At 40.0% G+C, this 18,628-nt stretch overlaps 1 protein-coding gene across 1 annotated transcript in view; it reads left to right on the top strand.

Moving 5' to 3' along the window:
• Window positions 1-18,628, top strand: part of arid1a (AT-rich interaction domain 1A) — an 85,504-nt gene that overhangs the window by 46,343 nt on the left and 20,533 nt on the right. Inside the window, exons 5-10 of the mRNA XM_033045089.1 lie at window positions 7,803-8,043; window positions 8,198-8,287; window positions 11,400-11,567; window positions 12,430-12,745; window positions 15,705-15,850; window positions 17,995-18,104. Coding sequence (XP_032900980.1) covers window positions 7,803-8,043; window positions 8,198-8,287; window positions 11,400-11,567; window positions 12,430-12,745; window positions 15,705-15,850; window positions 17,995-18,104 — 1,071 coding nt within the window. The remainder of the gene's footprint in view (window positions 1-7,802; window positions 8,044-8,197; window positions 8,288-11,399; window positions 11,568-12,429; window positions 12,746-15,704; window positions 15,851-17,994; window positions 18,105-18,628) is intronic.

The following is an 18,628-nucleotide window of genomic DNA, read 5'->3' as shown; positions in this document are numbered from 1 at the left end:
CCTACAGGAATATCTAGAACTAGAGTCACTGTTTTAATAATATATTGTCCTTTACCCATGAGGCAAAAATCCTTCTGGCTTCGAGTATTTCAAGCATTCTTCAAACTGAGTTGATAGTAGAGTCATTGAATAATTTCATGCTAGTGGTAGATGAAATTTAGAAAACCATGGGGAAAGTGTTTCTGTGGGAATGCAGAGTGTAGGTTCCAGTCATATCAGCATGATCTTATTAAATGACAGAAGGCTCAATAGTGGAATAAAAGACGCAGCTGTTGTCGGGCTTAAAAGTAAGACCTAGACCCGAGGATGGGCCCGTTGTTCTCTTGTGGCCTGGTGGTTTCCAGTGTGGATTTGGCAGTTTGAACTTGAGGTCCAGCCAGCAGGAAAACTGAGCTGGTTTATGGTGGCTTTTGCTCTAGTGGTTAATGTCGGCTTTTTTTTTTGTTCCATAACATTCCAAAAAATATACAGGAACTAAGATCAGCGTCTGTGCATCATAGAGTTGCCGGAAAAATTATCTTTATATAAAGAAATATAAAAATACTTGCAGTAGTGGGATTTGATCATAACCTCTTTCCATAGCTTACTTTGCTTCCATAATTCTGAAGCATACACCTATTTCTATTTGTTTACATGTTTAATATTGAATGAAGTTGACTCGTAGTTTGAGGCCACTCAGTCTAATTGACAACAGTACTGTTGTGACAGCTCTTATAATGGTTAAAGACAAATTCTGGTCTTTGGTAATTAAGTTACCTGTACTTGTGATGTTAGTAAATGGAAATGAAACTATGTATTTATAACAACTTGATTGAATGTTGCGTACAATTAGAAACCTCTTCATTATTAAATTGTGCTGTATTTTGGTTAAAGTAAGCATTCATTGACTAAGAAACAACTCGTGGCCGTTAGGCTGTCTGCATGTATAATTCAATCTTACCCTTTGGTTTTTTATTGGATCTATAAAAAAAGAGCAGATTGAACCTCATTTTAACATTTCATGTAGAAGGCAGAACAGCACCCTCAGTACTGCACTGGACTGACAGCTTATTCACAAATATATTATCAGTCAATTAGAACCTAGTTTCTAGTAACAGTACCACAGATAACTGATTAAAATATAGCGGCAGTTGTATTTTGCAAATTTGAGTTTTGTTATTTTTCTTATCTTGTTTCTGTTTTAAAAATAAAATTCTAAATATTTTTATCAACTTCAGCATGTTACAGAATGGAAAAGAATGCATGCACATTTTCACACATGGACATGAAACATCCTTGTTGGTCAATAAGATTCCTTCTTCGATTGAATCTGATAGTACATAGGTTCTCTGGAGGTCTGAAATAATAAGTTTATACACTTTTGTTTCTTTGCCAAGAATCCAGTAGAGGTATGATGCCTTTTATTTCCCAGAGTCTTTGGTCCAATTAGATTGTTTTCTCCAAAGTGCACATTGATTTCTTATTTAAATGTTCTGACCCATTTACAAGACATCAACTGCTGTGTAATTTGGTTACTGACTGTATTGTCGTGTAGATGATATTGTTATAATACCTAGCTCAGCAATTCATGTTGTTGCAACAGATGCATAAACCAGTGGAACAGGAGTTAACTATTTAAGGGTTAAAATCATTCCAATGTAAACATCCTGCTTGACTGATACGGCCACGGTGGATGTATAATTTACAATTGAATAATCCCATTACACAGTGTCTAACTACATTTTGCTCTATTCATGGATTGTTGATGGACAGAATCCTGAGGAGAGAGTCATTGTTTCTGTCAAAAATATTCCCATTGTTCTTATCGAGCAAGTGCTCTTTAAATAGTTATTCTTCTCCAGCCACTTGTGCTTTGGGGACAGAGCAAACAGTCATTGCTGTAATTGTGGTGGACGCAGAAACTCTTGTGTGTTGGTATTTTATGAGTTAAAGTAAATAATTAGCATAACAATCATAATCCTTTTAAATAGCCCCAAGTGCCGCAGACGTTACCATTTCCCTGTCATCGGGTAGCTAATGCGTTAAAGCTGAATGGTCTCGACCCGAAACGTTGCCCATTCCTTCTCTCCAGAGATGCAGCCTCCACCCACTGAGTTACTCCAGCATTTTGTGGCTACCTTCGATTTAAACCAGCATCTGCAGTTCTTTCTTACAACTTTATTTTGTTTCCTCTAGCTCTGCGCCCCCCTCCCCCCCCACCTGCCACCGTAGTCATAAGCATTGTTCATTGATTTTTACCTGAGTCATAAGATTTCAGGTTGAATGGGAGACATTGGTTTGTTCTTTCTTTAGTTTGTTAGTGTTAGGTCTTGAGTAAGCAAGCATGTCGATTTATATTGAAATAAATTAGTTGAAATGTTTTCAACTAAGTGTTGTTTTGCCTCCTTGCTTCTACTTTGCTTTGAAGAGAATAATCCTTCAAGACTTAGTTCCTTGAAGATCATTAAAGTAAGGCGGCATCACTGAGCTCCACAGATCGTGATTTCATTTCTGCACTTAATTACAATGATCAGGAACTTTGTCAGTAACTAAATGGGTGTCAAGGATTCAACTTATGAATTGAATAAGGGCCTGGAGCCTCCTGTGCCATTTAATAAGATTGTTCAGAGATGGTACCTTCAGAGTTTATACTTCCGTCCCCTTCCTTCTCAATAAGGCTTCATAATATGCATGACATGAGAATTGTTGCTATTGAAACAAGCCATAAAGGCATGAGAGCTGTGAATTTAAATGTGAGCTTTGAATTTGAATGCACTGCGTCAGTCTGCACCTGCATTCAATGATTTGTCTTTTTCAGGAAGTGAGATTTGGGAGATTGCAACTAGTTGGACTGAACTTCCTTCTGTGAAAAGTCAACGCTGGTGCCTCATGACTTTTAATGGGGTGGATGATGTTGTGGACATTGGGAGGAGTTTGAGATTGATCAGAAATAACTGAAGTTGCAACAAATTAAAGAAATAGAGGAAATAAGCAGCAATTAATGGGCTGACCCGAAAGCTTTCTGGTGTTACTTTTTTACCTTTAATTTACTTTTACCTCATTTGTAAGTTTTGGTGACCACCACTTTATGGAGTTTGGGATCATTTACAGTTTGTGGCAAAAAATATCTTCTATCTGGATTTTTGGTCATTGATCCAGTAGACAGCTTATGGCATCAACTTCCTTAGAATATTGTCTCAGTGTTAGGATTAATCACTACTCGCTCAAAGCAAAAACTGTAAACGTGGATCAGTGGAAACATTAGAAATATTCAGCAAGTCAAACAACATGTGTGTGTGTGTGTGTGTGTGTGTGTGTATGTGTATATATATGTAAGAGCGAAGTGGAAACAAGGAACCGCAGATGCCGATTTAAAGACAAAGTGCTGAGGTAACTCGGCGGGTCAGGCAGTATTTCTGGAACATGTGGATTGGTGATGTTTTGGGTTGGGACTCTTCTTCAGGCTGATGAAGGGTCCAACTAAAAGTCCTCCAGAGATGCTGAGTTATTCCAGCACTTTGTCTTCATCAATTTAATTTAGTTGTCATAAATAAGGGCTATGATCTATAAACTATGTTGCGTATGGTTTTCAGTCTGACCATGTTCAGTACGTAGTGCCCCTCATTAACTCGGGGTGCCACAGTGGTACAGCAGTAGAGTTGCTGCCTTACAGCGCCAGAGAACCAGGTTCGATCCTGACTACGGGTGCTGGTGCTGTCTGTACGGAATTTGTACATTCTCCCTGTGACCGTGTGGGTTTTCTCCAGGTGCTCCGGTTTGCTCCCACACGCCAAAGATATACAGGTTTGTAGGTTAATTGGTTTCGGTAACATTGATCCGAGTGTGTAGGATAGGGGGCGATCGTTGGTCAGTACAGACTAGGTGGGCCAAAGGGCCTGTTTATACCCTGTATCTCAAACTAAAGACTAACTGATGTTTACAGAGATTACCTTCATTGGAATGACAATAGGTGCAGGACTAGGCCATTCGGCTCTTCGGGCCAGCACCGCCATTCAATGAGAATGAACATTCTGTTACTCACAGTTTTGGTTACAGCTTCTCTAAACCTGGAAAAAATGCCCATCAGAAGGAAACTTTCCAATGTCTTTTGGAGAGAGAGAGAGTCAACATTTAAATTTAATGTGTAGGAAAGAACTGCAGATGCTGGTTTAAATCTAAGGTAGACACAAAATGCTGGCGTAACTCAGTGGGATAGGCAGCATCTCTGGAGAGAAGGAATGGATGACGTTTCAGTTGAGACCCTTCAGACTGTCAGGGGAGTGGGCGGGACAGATAGAATGTAGTCGGAGACAGTAAGACTGGTGGGAGAACTGGGCAGGGGGAAGGGATGGGGAGAGGGAAAGCAAGGGCTATTTGAAGTTAGAGAAGTCAATGTTCATACCGCTGGGGTGTAAGCTGCCCAAGCAAAATATGAGGTGCTGTTCCTCCAATTTGCGCTGGGCCTCACTCTGACAATGGAGGAGGCCCAGGACCGAAAGGTCAGATTGGGAATGGGTGGGGGAGTTTAAGTGCTGAGCAACCGGAAGATCGGGAAGGTTAAGACAGATTGAGCGGAGGTGTTCAGCGAAACGATCGTTAAGCCTGCGCTTGGTCTCGCCGATGTTCAGAAGAAACGATCGCCAGGCCCGCGCTTCCTACACATTTACTCTTGGGGGTTGAGTGGTCTAAGACTTGAGTGTGTCGGGATGTTATTGCTTGATTATTCCAGGTGAAGAGAATATTTTTATTTTGAGAGGAATTATTTTGAGGGATGGTATAGAAAGTGTTCTGATTTGCGTGGCAACGTTGTTTGGGCAGAGGGGAGCATTGTCTAAAGAGGGACCGTGGCAAGAGTGGTTAAATGTATAGGAGGTGGCAGTGAGTGAACACATTCACTGCATATGCAAAGCTAGGTATCCTGTGCTAAGTAACACGTCTCACATTCCAAAGCCTTTCCACTATCTATAAGGCATACAATGGGAATTTAATGTTATACTCCATACTAGCCCAGATTAAATGCAGCTCTATCAACAGTTCTGAAACTTGAATCTGTGCAGGACAAATCATCCTGTTTGATTGGCAATACATCCACTATCTTTGACATTCATTTCCCTCCATGACTGTCATACTGTGGCTACAGTGTGCACTATCAACAACGTCTCTTGCGATTACTTGCCAAAGCTGCTCTGACAGCACTTTTGAAACCCACAATTTCTACTACCACGAAGGGCCATCTGATGGGCAATAAATGCTGGCCTAGCCATCGGCAATAGCATCCTTAAAAAAAATGAATGAATAAATAAACTCCTTGGAGTATTCAACTCTCATTCATCAGGTCAGAGCCTGAAATAAAACTGGGCAGGATTTCAAAAGAAAGCTCAAGGCTTTTGTTAGGGAGCCAGCCAGGAGTGTGAGATTCAGTGTGAAATACTTGGATAGCTTCCAGTATTTTGATGGTAATGGCAGATGGGCAATAAATCGAAAGCACATGGAAAGCGTGTGAGACAAACCAATCCACTCAGATTGTTATTGTTTACAAATGTAAATGTTGGCAGAGTAATAAGCATTTTTAAGATGAGAGAGCAATCATGTTAGCGCGAGACTGAATCTCGCACACACTGCAGGTCAACAATGTGGGGTCGGGATGCGATAGCAATTTCTATTGGCCACGACTGGGAATTGTTTACTTTGGCTTTTTTTTGTGGAGTTGTATAACATTGTGCTTCATGGCATGTGTGAAATCTTGTCAATAGTGGATTCCCTTGCTGCAATTTCCTGCTGGTGTCAGCATAAATATCCTGGGTGCTTTCTGTCTCCTCAATTTCAATGTGGTACCATTAACATTACAAATTCTAGATGAGTAAAATCAACATTTGTATTTAATGCAAACTCAAATATTTAAATTTGTTGCTTATAATGAAAGCAGCTTTATATAATACTACAGGGCAGTAGTGTTTGTAGGATGACATTGCAGTATTAAACCTGGAATGCTTATGAGCTAGTGTGTGTGTGTATATCTGTGCCATGCAGCTGACTTAAGAGCAAACTGTTTAAATTTTAACTTATAATACATCATAACCTATGTATTGGTTCTATCTGTTAGCTTTTGCCTCGAGAATAAGCCAGATTTTTTAAGCATTCCGTACAGGACAAGGTTTTGCGGCTGCCATTTTCTCTTTAACCACCATTTTGTAAGATAGTTAAAAAGCAGACAGTCTAGTGTAAAACAGGCCAAGTTAATTCCAGAAGCCTAATATTTGATTGTTTGTGATTATTGTCTTTGCTTGTTTAATGGGGTCTGTGGGTGGGTGGGGAGTATTCATGTGACTAGAAGTGAGTTTGTGCCCTGTGGTAAAAATGATGCAGCTTCCTTGCATCATTATTATAGCCGATTTAAACTGCTGCTGAGATGCAGTTTGCCAGTTGAAGGCCTGCCTGGTATTTTTCCTCAGTTATAGCTTCATCTGAAACAACATTTATATATAATGATTTGAAGATGGTGTGATAGTTTTAGTGTAGAAAACTTCCTCAGAGTTTATGATTTGAAGCTGAATAGTGAGCTGGTTAAGAGGTGGATTAATTGACCTTTGGGGAGAGTACAGGTGAGATGAGTTTGTGGTGCAGTAAAAAATTTGTATGTTAAGTGTATAGTCCAAATTATATTTAATGAAATGCTGTGAAATATTAGGGCTTTCACATTCTCAAACAAAAATGAAATTGTAAAAGACAATTAAGTTTGGTTACAACAATGCAAGGTCTTTGACAAATGGTAATTGCAGTATGACTTCTGTACACAGGAAGTTTAACTCTCGCCCTTGTCCTGTCCTGCTAATTATTCAATTGTTGTCAAATGCTTTGAAGACATTTTCAAAGACCAAGAAAAAAGTAGTTCCAGTAATTTAAATGTGATGTGATGATGTCATTATGCCTGAGAGGATGGTAATCCCAGACCGACAAGCTGTGCCAGTCAGGGCTATACTTAAAACGTGGCAGGATTATTCATAACTACTCGTCCTCCTGTCAACCCCACCCCAACTTTCACCACGTATTTTTAAGTGAAAGCTTAACTTCAATATTTCCCCAGAGGTGGGGTTTGAAGGTTTTGCAAAAACCATTACTTCCTCAAAGTTTGTGGGATGCTGAACATCTACCCTGCTGAGCAGTGATGTTTTAAACATACCATTCCTAAAGCTAACCCCTTCCTCACTGAATTCCCACTACTTTCTCACCTATCCCCTTCACATCTCCACTCTTAAAAAAAAAAAAAAAAAAAATTGTTTGTAGATTTTCTCATGCCTATTTGAATGCTAACTGAAAACGTTTTGGATATTTGCAGAGCATCAGCATCTCCCCCAAAGCAAATGCACTGATTTATTTTGGAATCAAATAAATATTTTGAGATTTCAGTCATTACAATTTGCACAATTTGGTGCTGTTTTTTGGTGCTTGGTTTTGGTGTCATTGCTGTAAGGTTTTCAGTGTGTGAATATGGAACAATGCTTTCAGCTTCGAGGATTTTGGCAGCAGGACAAGCCGTGGATATTGGAGATCAGCAGATTTTTTTTGCCAGTTAGGTCGCTGATTAGAAACGAGTTCAGGGAAAAAAACATGGAACAAAGGAGTTGCAGTAAATATGTTAAATTCAGGTTATTGCTTGCAAACAATAAAGAAAACTAGTTTACATTTTGTGTAACAAATCCTATTATGCACATTCTGACTTCTTCTAACAATTATTGCCATAGTAATATTCAAAGATTATAATTATTATTTGAGAAAAATCTGATACAAATGCAGGTGAACTGATTGTGCCCATGGATTTTTAGGATCTGTCTGGTTCCATCGATGATTTGCCGACCGGGACAGAAGGAGCGCTGAGCCCAGGTGTGAGTACATCTGGAATCTCCAGCAGTCAAGGAGAGCAAAGTAACCCTGCACAGTCACCTTTCTCTCCTCATACTTCCCCCCATCTGCCTGGAATCCGTGGCCCATCTCCTTCACCTGTAGGATCGCCAGCTAGTGTAACACAGTCCAGGTCGGGGCCGTTGTCCCCAGCAGCTGTACCAGGTATGTGTGTGTTTGTGTGTGCATGTTGCTGCCAACTCTTAGTTCAAATTATTCTCAACCGTCTCTCCCAGTAATCCCAATTTTGCTACCATCGCATGCTGTGCAATACCTCATTCGTTTGGTTAGCAACCAATGCAAATTCTTTACTCGCTAGGTAACCAGATGCCACCCCGCCCTTCAAGTGGACAATCTGATGGAATTCTTCACCCCACCATGAATCCATCTGCGATGGGGCAGGACCGAGGTGAGCAGAGTCAATTCATTCACTGAGAGTGAAAACCAATAGGGTGATTTCACGAAAGGTCACTGGAGCGTAGATCCGCACCCACGTGACCGAAAATTTTAACTGGGGGACATGCGTCACTTCCGGTACATGTTAGTGAATGGGAAAACACGCACTTTCACACCCGTTAAAAACATCGAAAACGGCCAGGTTTTGAGCTGCAATTTACTGAGCCAGTCGGGGTGACCGTGAGGCACAGCTACCTAAATTTACAGTAAAAAAAAAAAGATAGAAACTAAGGTAAATACAAGAGGGAGCTGAAGGGGCAAAATAAGCGGAAGTTGATAGCGGACATTTTTCGTGGAGATTTAAAGTTCCAAAATATCGGGAATTATCGCGTTTGCTCGCTGCATTTCATCAAAAGTGGCATTATTGGCTTTGTTATCTTTATTCATTTGTTAGATGAAAAGTATTAAAAGTTAGAAATCCTTCAGTAAAATTGCAAAATCGCCCATGGTTCTCGGGTGGGTTTTAACATGCAAAATGAACACGCTTCTGAAGCTACATTCACCATTTAAATATCCGTGAATCATAAATGCGTCTTGAAATAAATTTTACTCAGATGCAAGCTAAGGAATGGTATAATTGTCAGCTGTTCATTTGACAAAATCAGGACATTTTTTGGCTAATAATAAAATGTCCTGATTTTGTCAAATGAACAGCTGACAATTATACCATTCCTTAGCTTGCATCTGAGTAAAATTTATTTCAAGACGCATTTATGATTCACGGATATTTAAATGGTGAATGTAGCTTCAGAAGCATGTTCATTTTGCATGTTAAAACCCACCCGAGAACCATGGGCGATTTGGCAATTTTACTGAAGGATTTCTAACTTTTAATACTTTTCATCTAACAAATGAATAAAGATAACAAAGCCAATAATGCCACTTTTGATGAAATGCAGCGAGCAAACGCGATAATTCCCGATATTTTGGATCTTTAAATCTCCACGAAAAATGTCCGCTATCAACTTCCGCTTATATTGCCCCTTCAGCTCCCTCTTGTATTTACCTTAGTTTCTATCTTTTTTTTAAACTGTAAATTTAGGTAGCTGTGCCTCACAGTCACCCCGACTGGCTCAGTAAATTGCAGCTCAAAACCTGGCCGTTTTCGATGTTTTTAACGGGTGTGAAAGTGCGTGTTTTCCCATTCACTAACATGTGCCGGAAGTGACGCTTGTCCCCCAGTTAAAATTTTCGGTCACGTGGGTGCGGATCTACGCTCCAGTGACCTTTCGTGAAATCACCCTATAATAAATACACTTGGTAGAGCATGCCACAGGTATCATCTTGGATGCTGCAAGAAAATTGTGTACTAACAAATTTCAGGGCTGAAAGGATTTTCTTTTTCTGGCTAATTCTTTTTTTTACTTATGTGGGATGGTACAGTTTTAGCTACCAGTTGCTCTCTGGTACTTGTTCGTTGTAAGAATTTCAATCATTGTTGCCTCAATGCTTGCTATACGGGAGTCTATTCATCTTATCGTGTCTTTGGCAGTTCTTTGGTGTAATCGAAAAACTTAATTCCACTGACTTCTTCCCTGCATTCTCAACTATTTATTATTCCTTTCAAAAGTGCAAAGGTCCATGCCTAAACAAGTGAGATCAGTTAACTAACTGTTTAAGAAGGAACTGCAGATGCTGGAAAATCGAAGGTACACAAAAATGCTGGAGAAACTTAGCGGGTGCAGCAGCATCTATGGAGCGAAGGAAATAGGCAACGTTTCGGGCCGAAACCCTTCTTCAGACTGATGGGTGGGGGGAGGCGTGGAAAAGAAAGGAAAAAGGAGGAGGAGCCGAGGGCCCTCCCCGCCTCCCCCCACCCCCCATCAGTCTGAAGAAAGGTTTTGTCCCGAAGCATTGCCTATTTCCTTCGCTCCATAGATGCTGCTGCACCCGCTGAGTTTCTCCAGCATTTTTGTGTACCTTCAGTTAACTAACTATTGACCAGGCACTGAACTAGCAATCTTTCTGATATGAGACTCGTTCACATTCTGAATAAACTCAGAACTTTGTGGGGTGTGAATGGGTGCATGGCATGTTAATTGTCAAACTAATAATCTATAAATATGGGCTAACAGTCAGGAAATATTCAAACCTATCACATTGGGCAATTTAATTTAATATATTATCTGGATTTTTTTTTAACAGGCGTAGGTAGATGAGATAGTGAAGAAGGCATTTGGTATGATTGCCTTCATAGGCCAAGGCATTGGGGACAAGAGTTGGGATATTTTGCAGCTGGGCAAAGCTTTGGTCGGGCTACACTTGGAGTATTGTGTACATTTCTGGTTGTTACACTGCAGAACAGCAGTGGTAGCATTCTATGCAAGCAACAAATTTCACAGTGCCTTGTCACATGTGACAATAAAGTATTCCATTCCATAACGTATTCCATTAGAAAGAATGGAGAAGAAATTCACAGGATGCTACCTAGAATGGAGCACTTTAGGGTGGCACGGTGGAGCAGCAGTAGAGTTTCTGCCTTACAGTGCCAGGGACCTGGGTTCAATTCTGACTACGGGTGTTTGTCTATACTGAATTTGTGCGCTCTCCCTATGACCGCGTAGGTTTTCTCCAGGTGGTCAGATTTCCTCCAGGTTTGTAGGTTAACAGGCTTCTGTAAATTGTCCCCAGTTTGTAGGATAGAACTAATGTTCAGGGATTGCTGGTTGGCATGGACTTGGTGGGCCAAAGGGTTTGTTTCCACACTGCATCTCTAAAACTAAAAACCACCTAAACTGATGATTTCCACTGTTTAGGGCAAAGGAGCAATATTGGATTGTAGCTGCCTGCAGCTCCTCCCCCTAAGTTGTAAATCGTCATGACTTAGAAATGTATCACCATTTCTTTATTATCAATGGATCCAATCACTGGAACTCCCTACCAAGTAGTGCAGTGGCCACGCCTTTAGCCGTGTGGACCTCAGTGGTTCAAAATATTGACACTACTGCCTTGACAATAATTAGGAATGTTGGTAAGGTGCTCCTCATAACTTTCACAGTGAGATGTGACTCTGCATTCACCTATATTCTGTTTTGATATAATTCTTCCTTTTCACTTCTTAACAGGCTATTTGCAGAGACCTCCCCAACTGCCTCAATACAACTCCCCACAAACAGGGTCAGCACTGTCCCCACGTCAGTCATCTGGGAGCCAGATGCATGCTGCAATGAGCCCATATCAGCAGAATAATTCTGGAAATTATGGACCTCAAGGTGCTCAGTACGCACCTCAAGGTGAGCTTCATGTTTTGTGCGACAAATATGAATGGTAGAGTTGAAACTTGTTGAAACATTGTGAATTAATGCAATTCTCTTTGGACTGTAAGATGGAAAGGTGCTTAATAGATGAGCTGCTTGTTTTCTCAGATATCAGCATGTTTGCTATAAAAACAAAGACTTGCAGCCTTCTAGAATTAGTGGTGAGCAACAGTTTTAAAGGAATTAATAAAATCATAATTGATTTAAAAAGTATTGGAGAAATTAATGGGATGAAATTACAACAGATTCCCAGACATAAAATGCTGGGGTAACTTAACTACAGGCAGTATCTCTGGAGATGCTTTAGACTTTAGAGATATAGTGTGGAAGAATTTGTTCGAATTTACAAGAGGACCAATAGCTATTGGCAGCTCAGGTGCCAAAAAGTAGTCATTTAATTGACTACGACTAATTCAGTTATCATGAGTTTCTGTTGCCCTAATACCAAACAGTTGAATCACATTTTGCCCTTTAAATCAGCATTGAAGGGTTGAATTGAATCTGGATAATTCAGATCGCAGAGTGTATGCTTTAAACTAGAAGGTCGCAAGTTCAAGTCTGTTCAGATGGTGTGTGAACTTTTTTTTTTAAATTAAGCGGTATGGGATCAGGACTTAAGTGGACTTAAATTAGAGAATCAGCGGTGATTGTATTAAATGTGCTGGATGACATTGGCTCAGTTTTATTGGTAAAAGCAAAGCACAGATATAAGCTCATTGAGCTAAAACAATAACAATTTCTCTCTCTCTAGCTCATGCCTAATTAATTCCAACATATTCTATTATTTCTGATGAACAAGGGCACTTATTTTATTTTGTTCTACAATTCTTTTAAACAGGAGGCTACCCCAGACAACCCAACTATAACGCAATGTCCAGTGCAAACTACAACTTAGGAGGCACCATGAATGCCATGTCTGCTGGCAACCAAATGCATGGTCAGGGTCCAGCACCACCTTATGCTGGAATGCCGCCTGGGAGAATAGGCCCTGTAGCGATGGGTAATCGTCCATATGGAGGCAACATGACCCAGAACACAGCAAATCTATCAGCACAAATGACCTCAGGGATGTGCCCGCCACCAACTATGAACCGCAAGGCTCAGGACACAGCAGTTGCTGCAATGCACGCAGCAGCAAATTCGGTACAGAATAGGTAAGTGCATCATTGACCAAATGGCTGGAAGAATAAAATTAAGCAACAGAAAACAGCATGAAATGAGAAGTTCAAGGGAATAAATATTTTGGGAAGGTTGAATTTTAGATGTCACATTTTTATTTTTATTAACATGTTATAATGAAATGTGCTGTTGTAATCTGGGTTCATTTCAAAAATGGCTGAGAGCAGACTAATGGAACCTTAATTGGTTAAAGTTAACAATTGGGCTTAAATTGTTGGGGTGGGGACGTGAGTCTGCAGTGGAGATTCGTGAATTTGGATTTCTTATGGTGTGCATGTAAATGTGTCCATCTCAGAAATTGATATCCAGGTAGACCTGTCTGTTGCATTGGAGTGGAAGGTATTACGGTTGTGAATTCAGGGCCTGTTTGCTCCCTGTCTTTTCCTATGAAGTCTAATTAGTCTCCATTTCTGCAGTGAGGGTAATGAGGAGGTTTGGGACTGAAGTTGAACTGGGAATTGATTAGTGTGATTTCACAGAAATTAAATCTAACCAGTAAACAACTTCAAGCAGGCTGAGCATCCAATCACTGAGATTGTGGGTGTATCAAGCAGCAATACAACCTACTGGTTTTCCAGCCAAATATTCCTTGGTGCCGAGGAAATGGTAAGGTAGAAGGGGAAAACAGCCGTTGATGTTATCTTTCACCACAGATAAAAACACTGCTTTTATATAGAAACATAGAAACATAGAAATTAGGTGCAGGAGTAGGCCATTCGGCCCTTCGAGCCTGCACCGCCATTCAATATGATCATGGCTGATCATCCAACTCAGTATCCCGTACCTGCCTTCTCTCCATACCCTCTGATCCCCTTAGCCACAAGGGCCACATCTAACTCCCTCTTAAATATAGCCAATGAACTGGCCTCGACTACCCTCTGTGGCAGGGAGTTCCAGAGATTCACCACTCTCTGTGTGAAAAAAGTTCTTCTCATCTCGGTTTTAAAGGATTTCCCCCTTATCCTTAAGCTGTGACCCCTTGTCCTGGACTTCCCCAACATCGGGAGCAATCTTCCTGCATCTAGCCTGTCCAACCCCTTAAGAATTTTGTAAGTTTCTATAAGATCCCCTCTCAATCTCCTAAATTCTAGAGAGTATAAACCAAGTCTATCCAGTCTTTCTTCATAAGACAGTCCTGACATCCCAGGAATCAGTCTGGTGAACCTTCTCTGCACTCTCTCTATGGCAATAATGTCCTTCCTCAGATTTGGAGACCAAAACTGTACGCAATACTCCAGGTGTGGTCTCACCAAGACCCTGTACAACTGCAGTAGAACCTCCCTGCTCCTATACTCAAATCCTTTTGCTATGAAAGCTAACATACCATTCGCTTTCTTCACTGCCTGCTGCACCTGCATGCCCACTTTCAATGACTGGTGTACCCAATATAGTTGTTCCAGACATCTATGGAACTATTTCCAACGTTCCTGATTTTTTTTTTTTGGTTTTAACGTTTTGTTATGTATTGTGAACACAAACTGACAATAAACTTGAACTTGAACTTGAACTTGAACAATTGCTATAAAATCGATAAATAATGTTAGTGGTGATTTTACAAGCGTTTAGTTCTGTGTAACAAGGTTTCTCCCAGAACCTCTGAATCAGAGACTTTCAATTATATCAGGTACTCAAAAATTAATAATTGCATGGAACTAGTGACTACTCTCTGAAAACTAAATTGTGAGGGAGAGATGGAATAAAGATGAACAGCATCTTAACAAGACTCAAATATATTAAACAGACAGCTAGAAAATAAAATGGTCAAAATATTATGGCTTAGAATATGCTAATTAAGTTTATGAAGTAAATCTCAACAGATCAATAAGTTTAATTTGTTAATGATATCTTTTGTTTTTCAATGCTTGGGTGATTATTGCAAGCGCAGCACGCATATCAATAGCAGTTCACTAAACTAATTGAGTAGAGTATTCCAGAACAAGGAGGCTTGCCCTTAAAAATAAATAATTAAATGAACAGATGAGGTGCGTTGAGCTGGGACAATTGGACTGAGTTTTACAGCACTTCCCATGAATAGGAGAATTCTACAAGGTCAAGGTCACCACCTCTACAATTAGTATCGGTGGAAAAAAATAATCAAAATTGTTAGATTAAGTTTTGCTCATTAGGTCATTTAAATTATACCATTAGTCAGAGATACAGCATGGAAATGGGCCTTTCAGCCCAATGAGTCTATGCTAACCTTTGATAACCCATTTACATGAATATTGCACTAATCCCTTTTTTGTGCCCACATTCTCATCAATTCCCCTCAGATTCTACCACAACTCTACATACTATGGACAATTTTCAGTGGCCAAATAACTACCAACCTGTATGCTTTAGCAATGCTGGAGGAATCTGGAGCACTTGGAAGCCAAACCAATGCAATCACAAGAAGAACATGTTAACTTCACACAGACTGCTCTTGAGGTCAGGGTTGAATTCCAGTCTCTGGCGCTGATGGGGAGAGCGGCTCCTCCAGCTTCAGTGTTGTGCCACCCAATGGTAAAAAGGCATTAAAAAACAAATCAGTTACAACCTGATTGTATGAGGAAAATTAGCTAAAGACGCTGAAACCTCGTGTGCTTAAGATCTGATACTAAACTTTTGTTTTGGTTAAGAGCAGTGTCCTAGTTGTACCATCAGCTTTAAGTGTTTGAATTATTGCAGGACACTGGCGAGGTACAGTGTCTTTGAACACTTGACCTTTGCTATATCCACCAGTGATTTCTCAGGCCTGGATTGGCACCCAATTGCTTCCGTATTGGAATTGTGCCTTCACGCATCACTACAAACAGATAAACATTTCTTCATCAGTCATTCCACACGTCATCATTTGTGTTCTTTGTAACAATATTTAAACTGTAATATGCCACATTTATGTATCAGCCAGAGGTGTCGCATGACTCTATAATTTCCCCTCTTATCATTCAGGCAATCTACTTATCCAACTATGAATCAAGGAGGTATGATGGGTTCTGCCTCACCTTACAATCAAGGCATGAACAGCATGGCAGGGATGATGAATCCACAGGGTTCTCCATATTCCATGGCTGGAAACATGGCAAATAGTTCTGCAGGTAATGGCACAGACGTTATAACTCCAATATATGTCTTCAGCATAGTGGCAACGTGGTAATGTTTCTCATCTTGCTAGGTAGATGCCAGAAGATTTCTTAAGAGAAGCTTATTCACATTTTGTAAGCAATAATTTTAGCATAGCGCACGGTTCAGTTGAAACTTTCATCGGAGACTGTGGCTGGTCTCTTGGCCAACTGCAAAAGTGTCATTCAGTTGAACACACTGTTCAGAATCCTGTCTTAATATATATTCATCCGTCAGCAAATTGAGAATAGATTGTTTAGTCTTATTATATTGTTATCGAAAGATGTTATGTGTGCATATCAATTCCATGATTCTTGTAATATGACACACTATTTCAAAAGTACTCGTTTCAGACAAAGTTGCAAAATATCATATGCATTTTCATTAGCTTCTGATAAAACAAATGCAAAAACGAATTATGTTGACTTTGCATTGATTAGTGATGAGGCTAGTATTGCTTGTTGTCAGATTTGTGATTGTCCTCTTGAATACACATGGAATAAATCTGGCAGTTCAAACCTGGGAATCCATGAGGCAATGTGGATCATCACTAACAGCAGAAATGTTTGCTAGAATCATTCATTCTCATGGCATGATATATCCTTACTGTTTGATCAAACCAGAGGATCAATCCTGATTCAATTAGGAACACTTTTGAAACACAGAAGACGTTCCTGATGCAACACCAGGCATAAGAAGGAGGTGCCTGTGTGGTGAAATTGCAACACACGATGACATGCATGCCAAAAAGCGAAATCAATATTCCACAGAATATTCAGCAATCTCACATCACTGCAGTGCTGTCGCATCTAGATGCGCAACGTGATGGACAATTAAACTCCAAAAACATCCCTATCTTCAACAATGGCATAGCCCAGCATGAGATTGTGTGCCATGTTCAGTAGGATGTACCAAATAAAAGGCGATAATAAGTGGGGAGAGATGTAGAAAAACATAAATTGTCCTAACATACAAAAGAGAAAAATAGACTAAAATTTAAAAAAGGGAAGAAGTTGACATGGGAGTCAATTAAAAGGCGTAACCAGAAAGTGTTAGGAAATGCTATTAACACGCAGTGTGCATTCCCAAGAACAAGAGTGGAACTGGAATTGGTACTAAAAGAGGTCATTATTACATTATTTATAGGAAGCTGTGTCAAGTGGTGCTGTTATTCCATGGATTTGGTGTAAACTCCAGCCTTTTCTGCTGGTGTGCACAGCTCTACGGCGAACCACAGTGCTTTGAAACTGTTGTGAACCTCTTCTCTTCCTGTAGTTAGGCACTGCTTTGTCAGGAACCCACAATTTTCCCATGGCTGGGTATGGTAGCTTGTGAGAACTGGGGTTGCACCCATCGATTTGAGCAGTGAGGTTGAGATATGAGACAGGATTGCATCCTGACTGAAAAGATGAGTGCAGCTCATTGTTAGGGACTAACAGTGGCTGTTTAAATATAACAGAGCTCAAATTCCGATTTTGATGCATACTGTGATTGATGTTACAGTAAGCACGATGAATGTGTTTTTAAATGAATTTTTGGTAAGTTAAATTAAATCGTGTAAATATTTTTCCTATTATTTCGATGAAAATATTGACACTTTTACCACTCCAATTTATATACCAAGGCTAACCAAAAGTGGTCACCGATAAATGAATGAATCAGAAGTTATGCCGCTTTGGCTCCAGCCAAATGCTATGTACAGAAGTTGGATGAACAGTCAATTCACATGTTTTTCAAGTTTTATCATTGGACAATTTCCTATTCATTCTTTCAGACATGAAAGGCCTTAATTTAACATGTTATAAAAAGGGCATTTCTTTAATATGATGCAACAATGTTGCTTAACATTCAGCATGCTGTTTGAGCATACAGTTGCCACAAATACTTCCTTCAGTTATTGTATTGTTCCTAATCACTAAATGCAAAAAGGCAAAAAAATAGCCTTGTGGTCTAGTTTATATTTTGTATTCATAATTCATAACTCATGGACTACGAAAACCGTGACAGAAACCGTGATAAAAATATTTAAAACTTGGTAGAAGGGTGAAAGCCGTAGAGTCAATTAAGTCTGAATAATGAACCTTGTACTACTTCAGTATTTAACATCTTCTTCACACAGGTATGGCTCCCAGTCCTGAGATGATGGCGCTTGGGGAAGGAAAATTACCACCAACACAGAAAGCCAACAATAAAGCAGATGGAACGGCAAAGTCTGATACTAAGTCGAAGGTAAGAACACTCGTGTATTAGTTCCCTTACATTTATAATAATGCACTAGGGTTTTAATATTAAACTGTGAGGTGGACACAGTGCTTGCTGTTATGGGGAACCAGATGATAATGATTCGGTGTTTAACACTGAAAACAGCTGTCGTTTGTCTGGGACTTCAATCCACTTGACTGACCCTGAGCCACAATAACCTTGTGTTTAATGTATTCCAGATAATTTGAGCTTACGAAATAAAGGATACCTATTGATTAGGATTTAGAATTTTGTACTAAGGACATCCGATGCCAGTATCAATTGGCACTAGATCAAGTACAGCATTCTGAAGGAGAGTAAAATTTGCTTGGCTCCTTCCTAACACTTGGACTCAATTCAAACATCAGCCATTATAGTGGTATATTCTATCTAGCTTTATCGAGTAGGAGTTCCCGCTAATGTTGAGATGTTCAAGGAGCACCAGACACCGCCACCATACTCTTTCAATCTGAATCGCCCTTTCTAAAGATAGCATCATCTGATCAATGGGG

Source organism: Amblyraja radiata, chromosome 27 (assembly GCF_010909765.2).
Source record: "Amblyraja radiata isolate CabotCenter1 chromosome 27, sAmbRad1.1.pri, whole genome shotgun sequence".
Lineage (NCBI taxonomy): Eukaryota > Metazoa > Chordata > Chondrichthyes > Rajiformes > Rajidae > Amblyraja > Amblyraja radiata.
The sequence above is the reverse complement of the archived record's forward strand: the minus strand, read 5'-3'. Positions and strand labels throughout refer to the sequence as shown.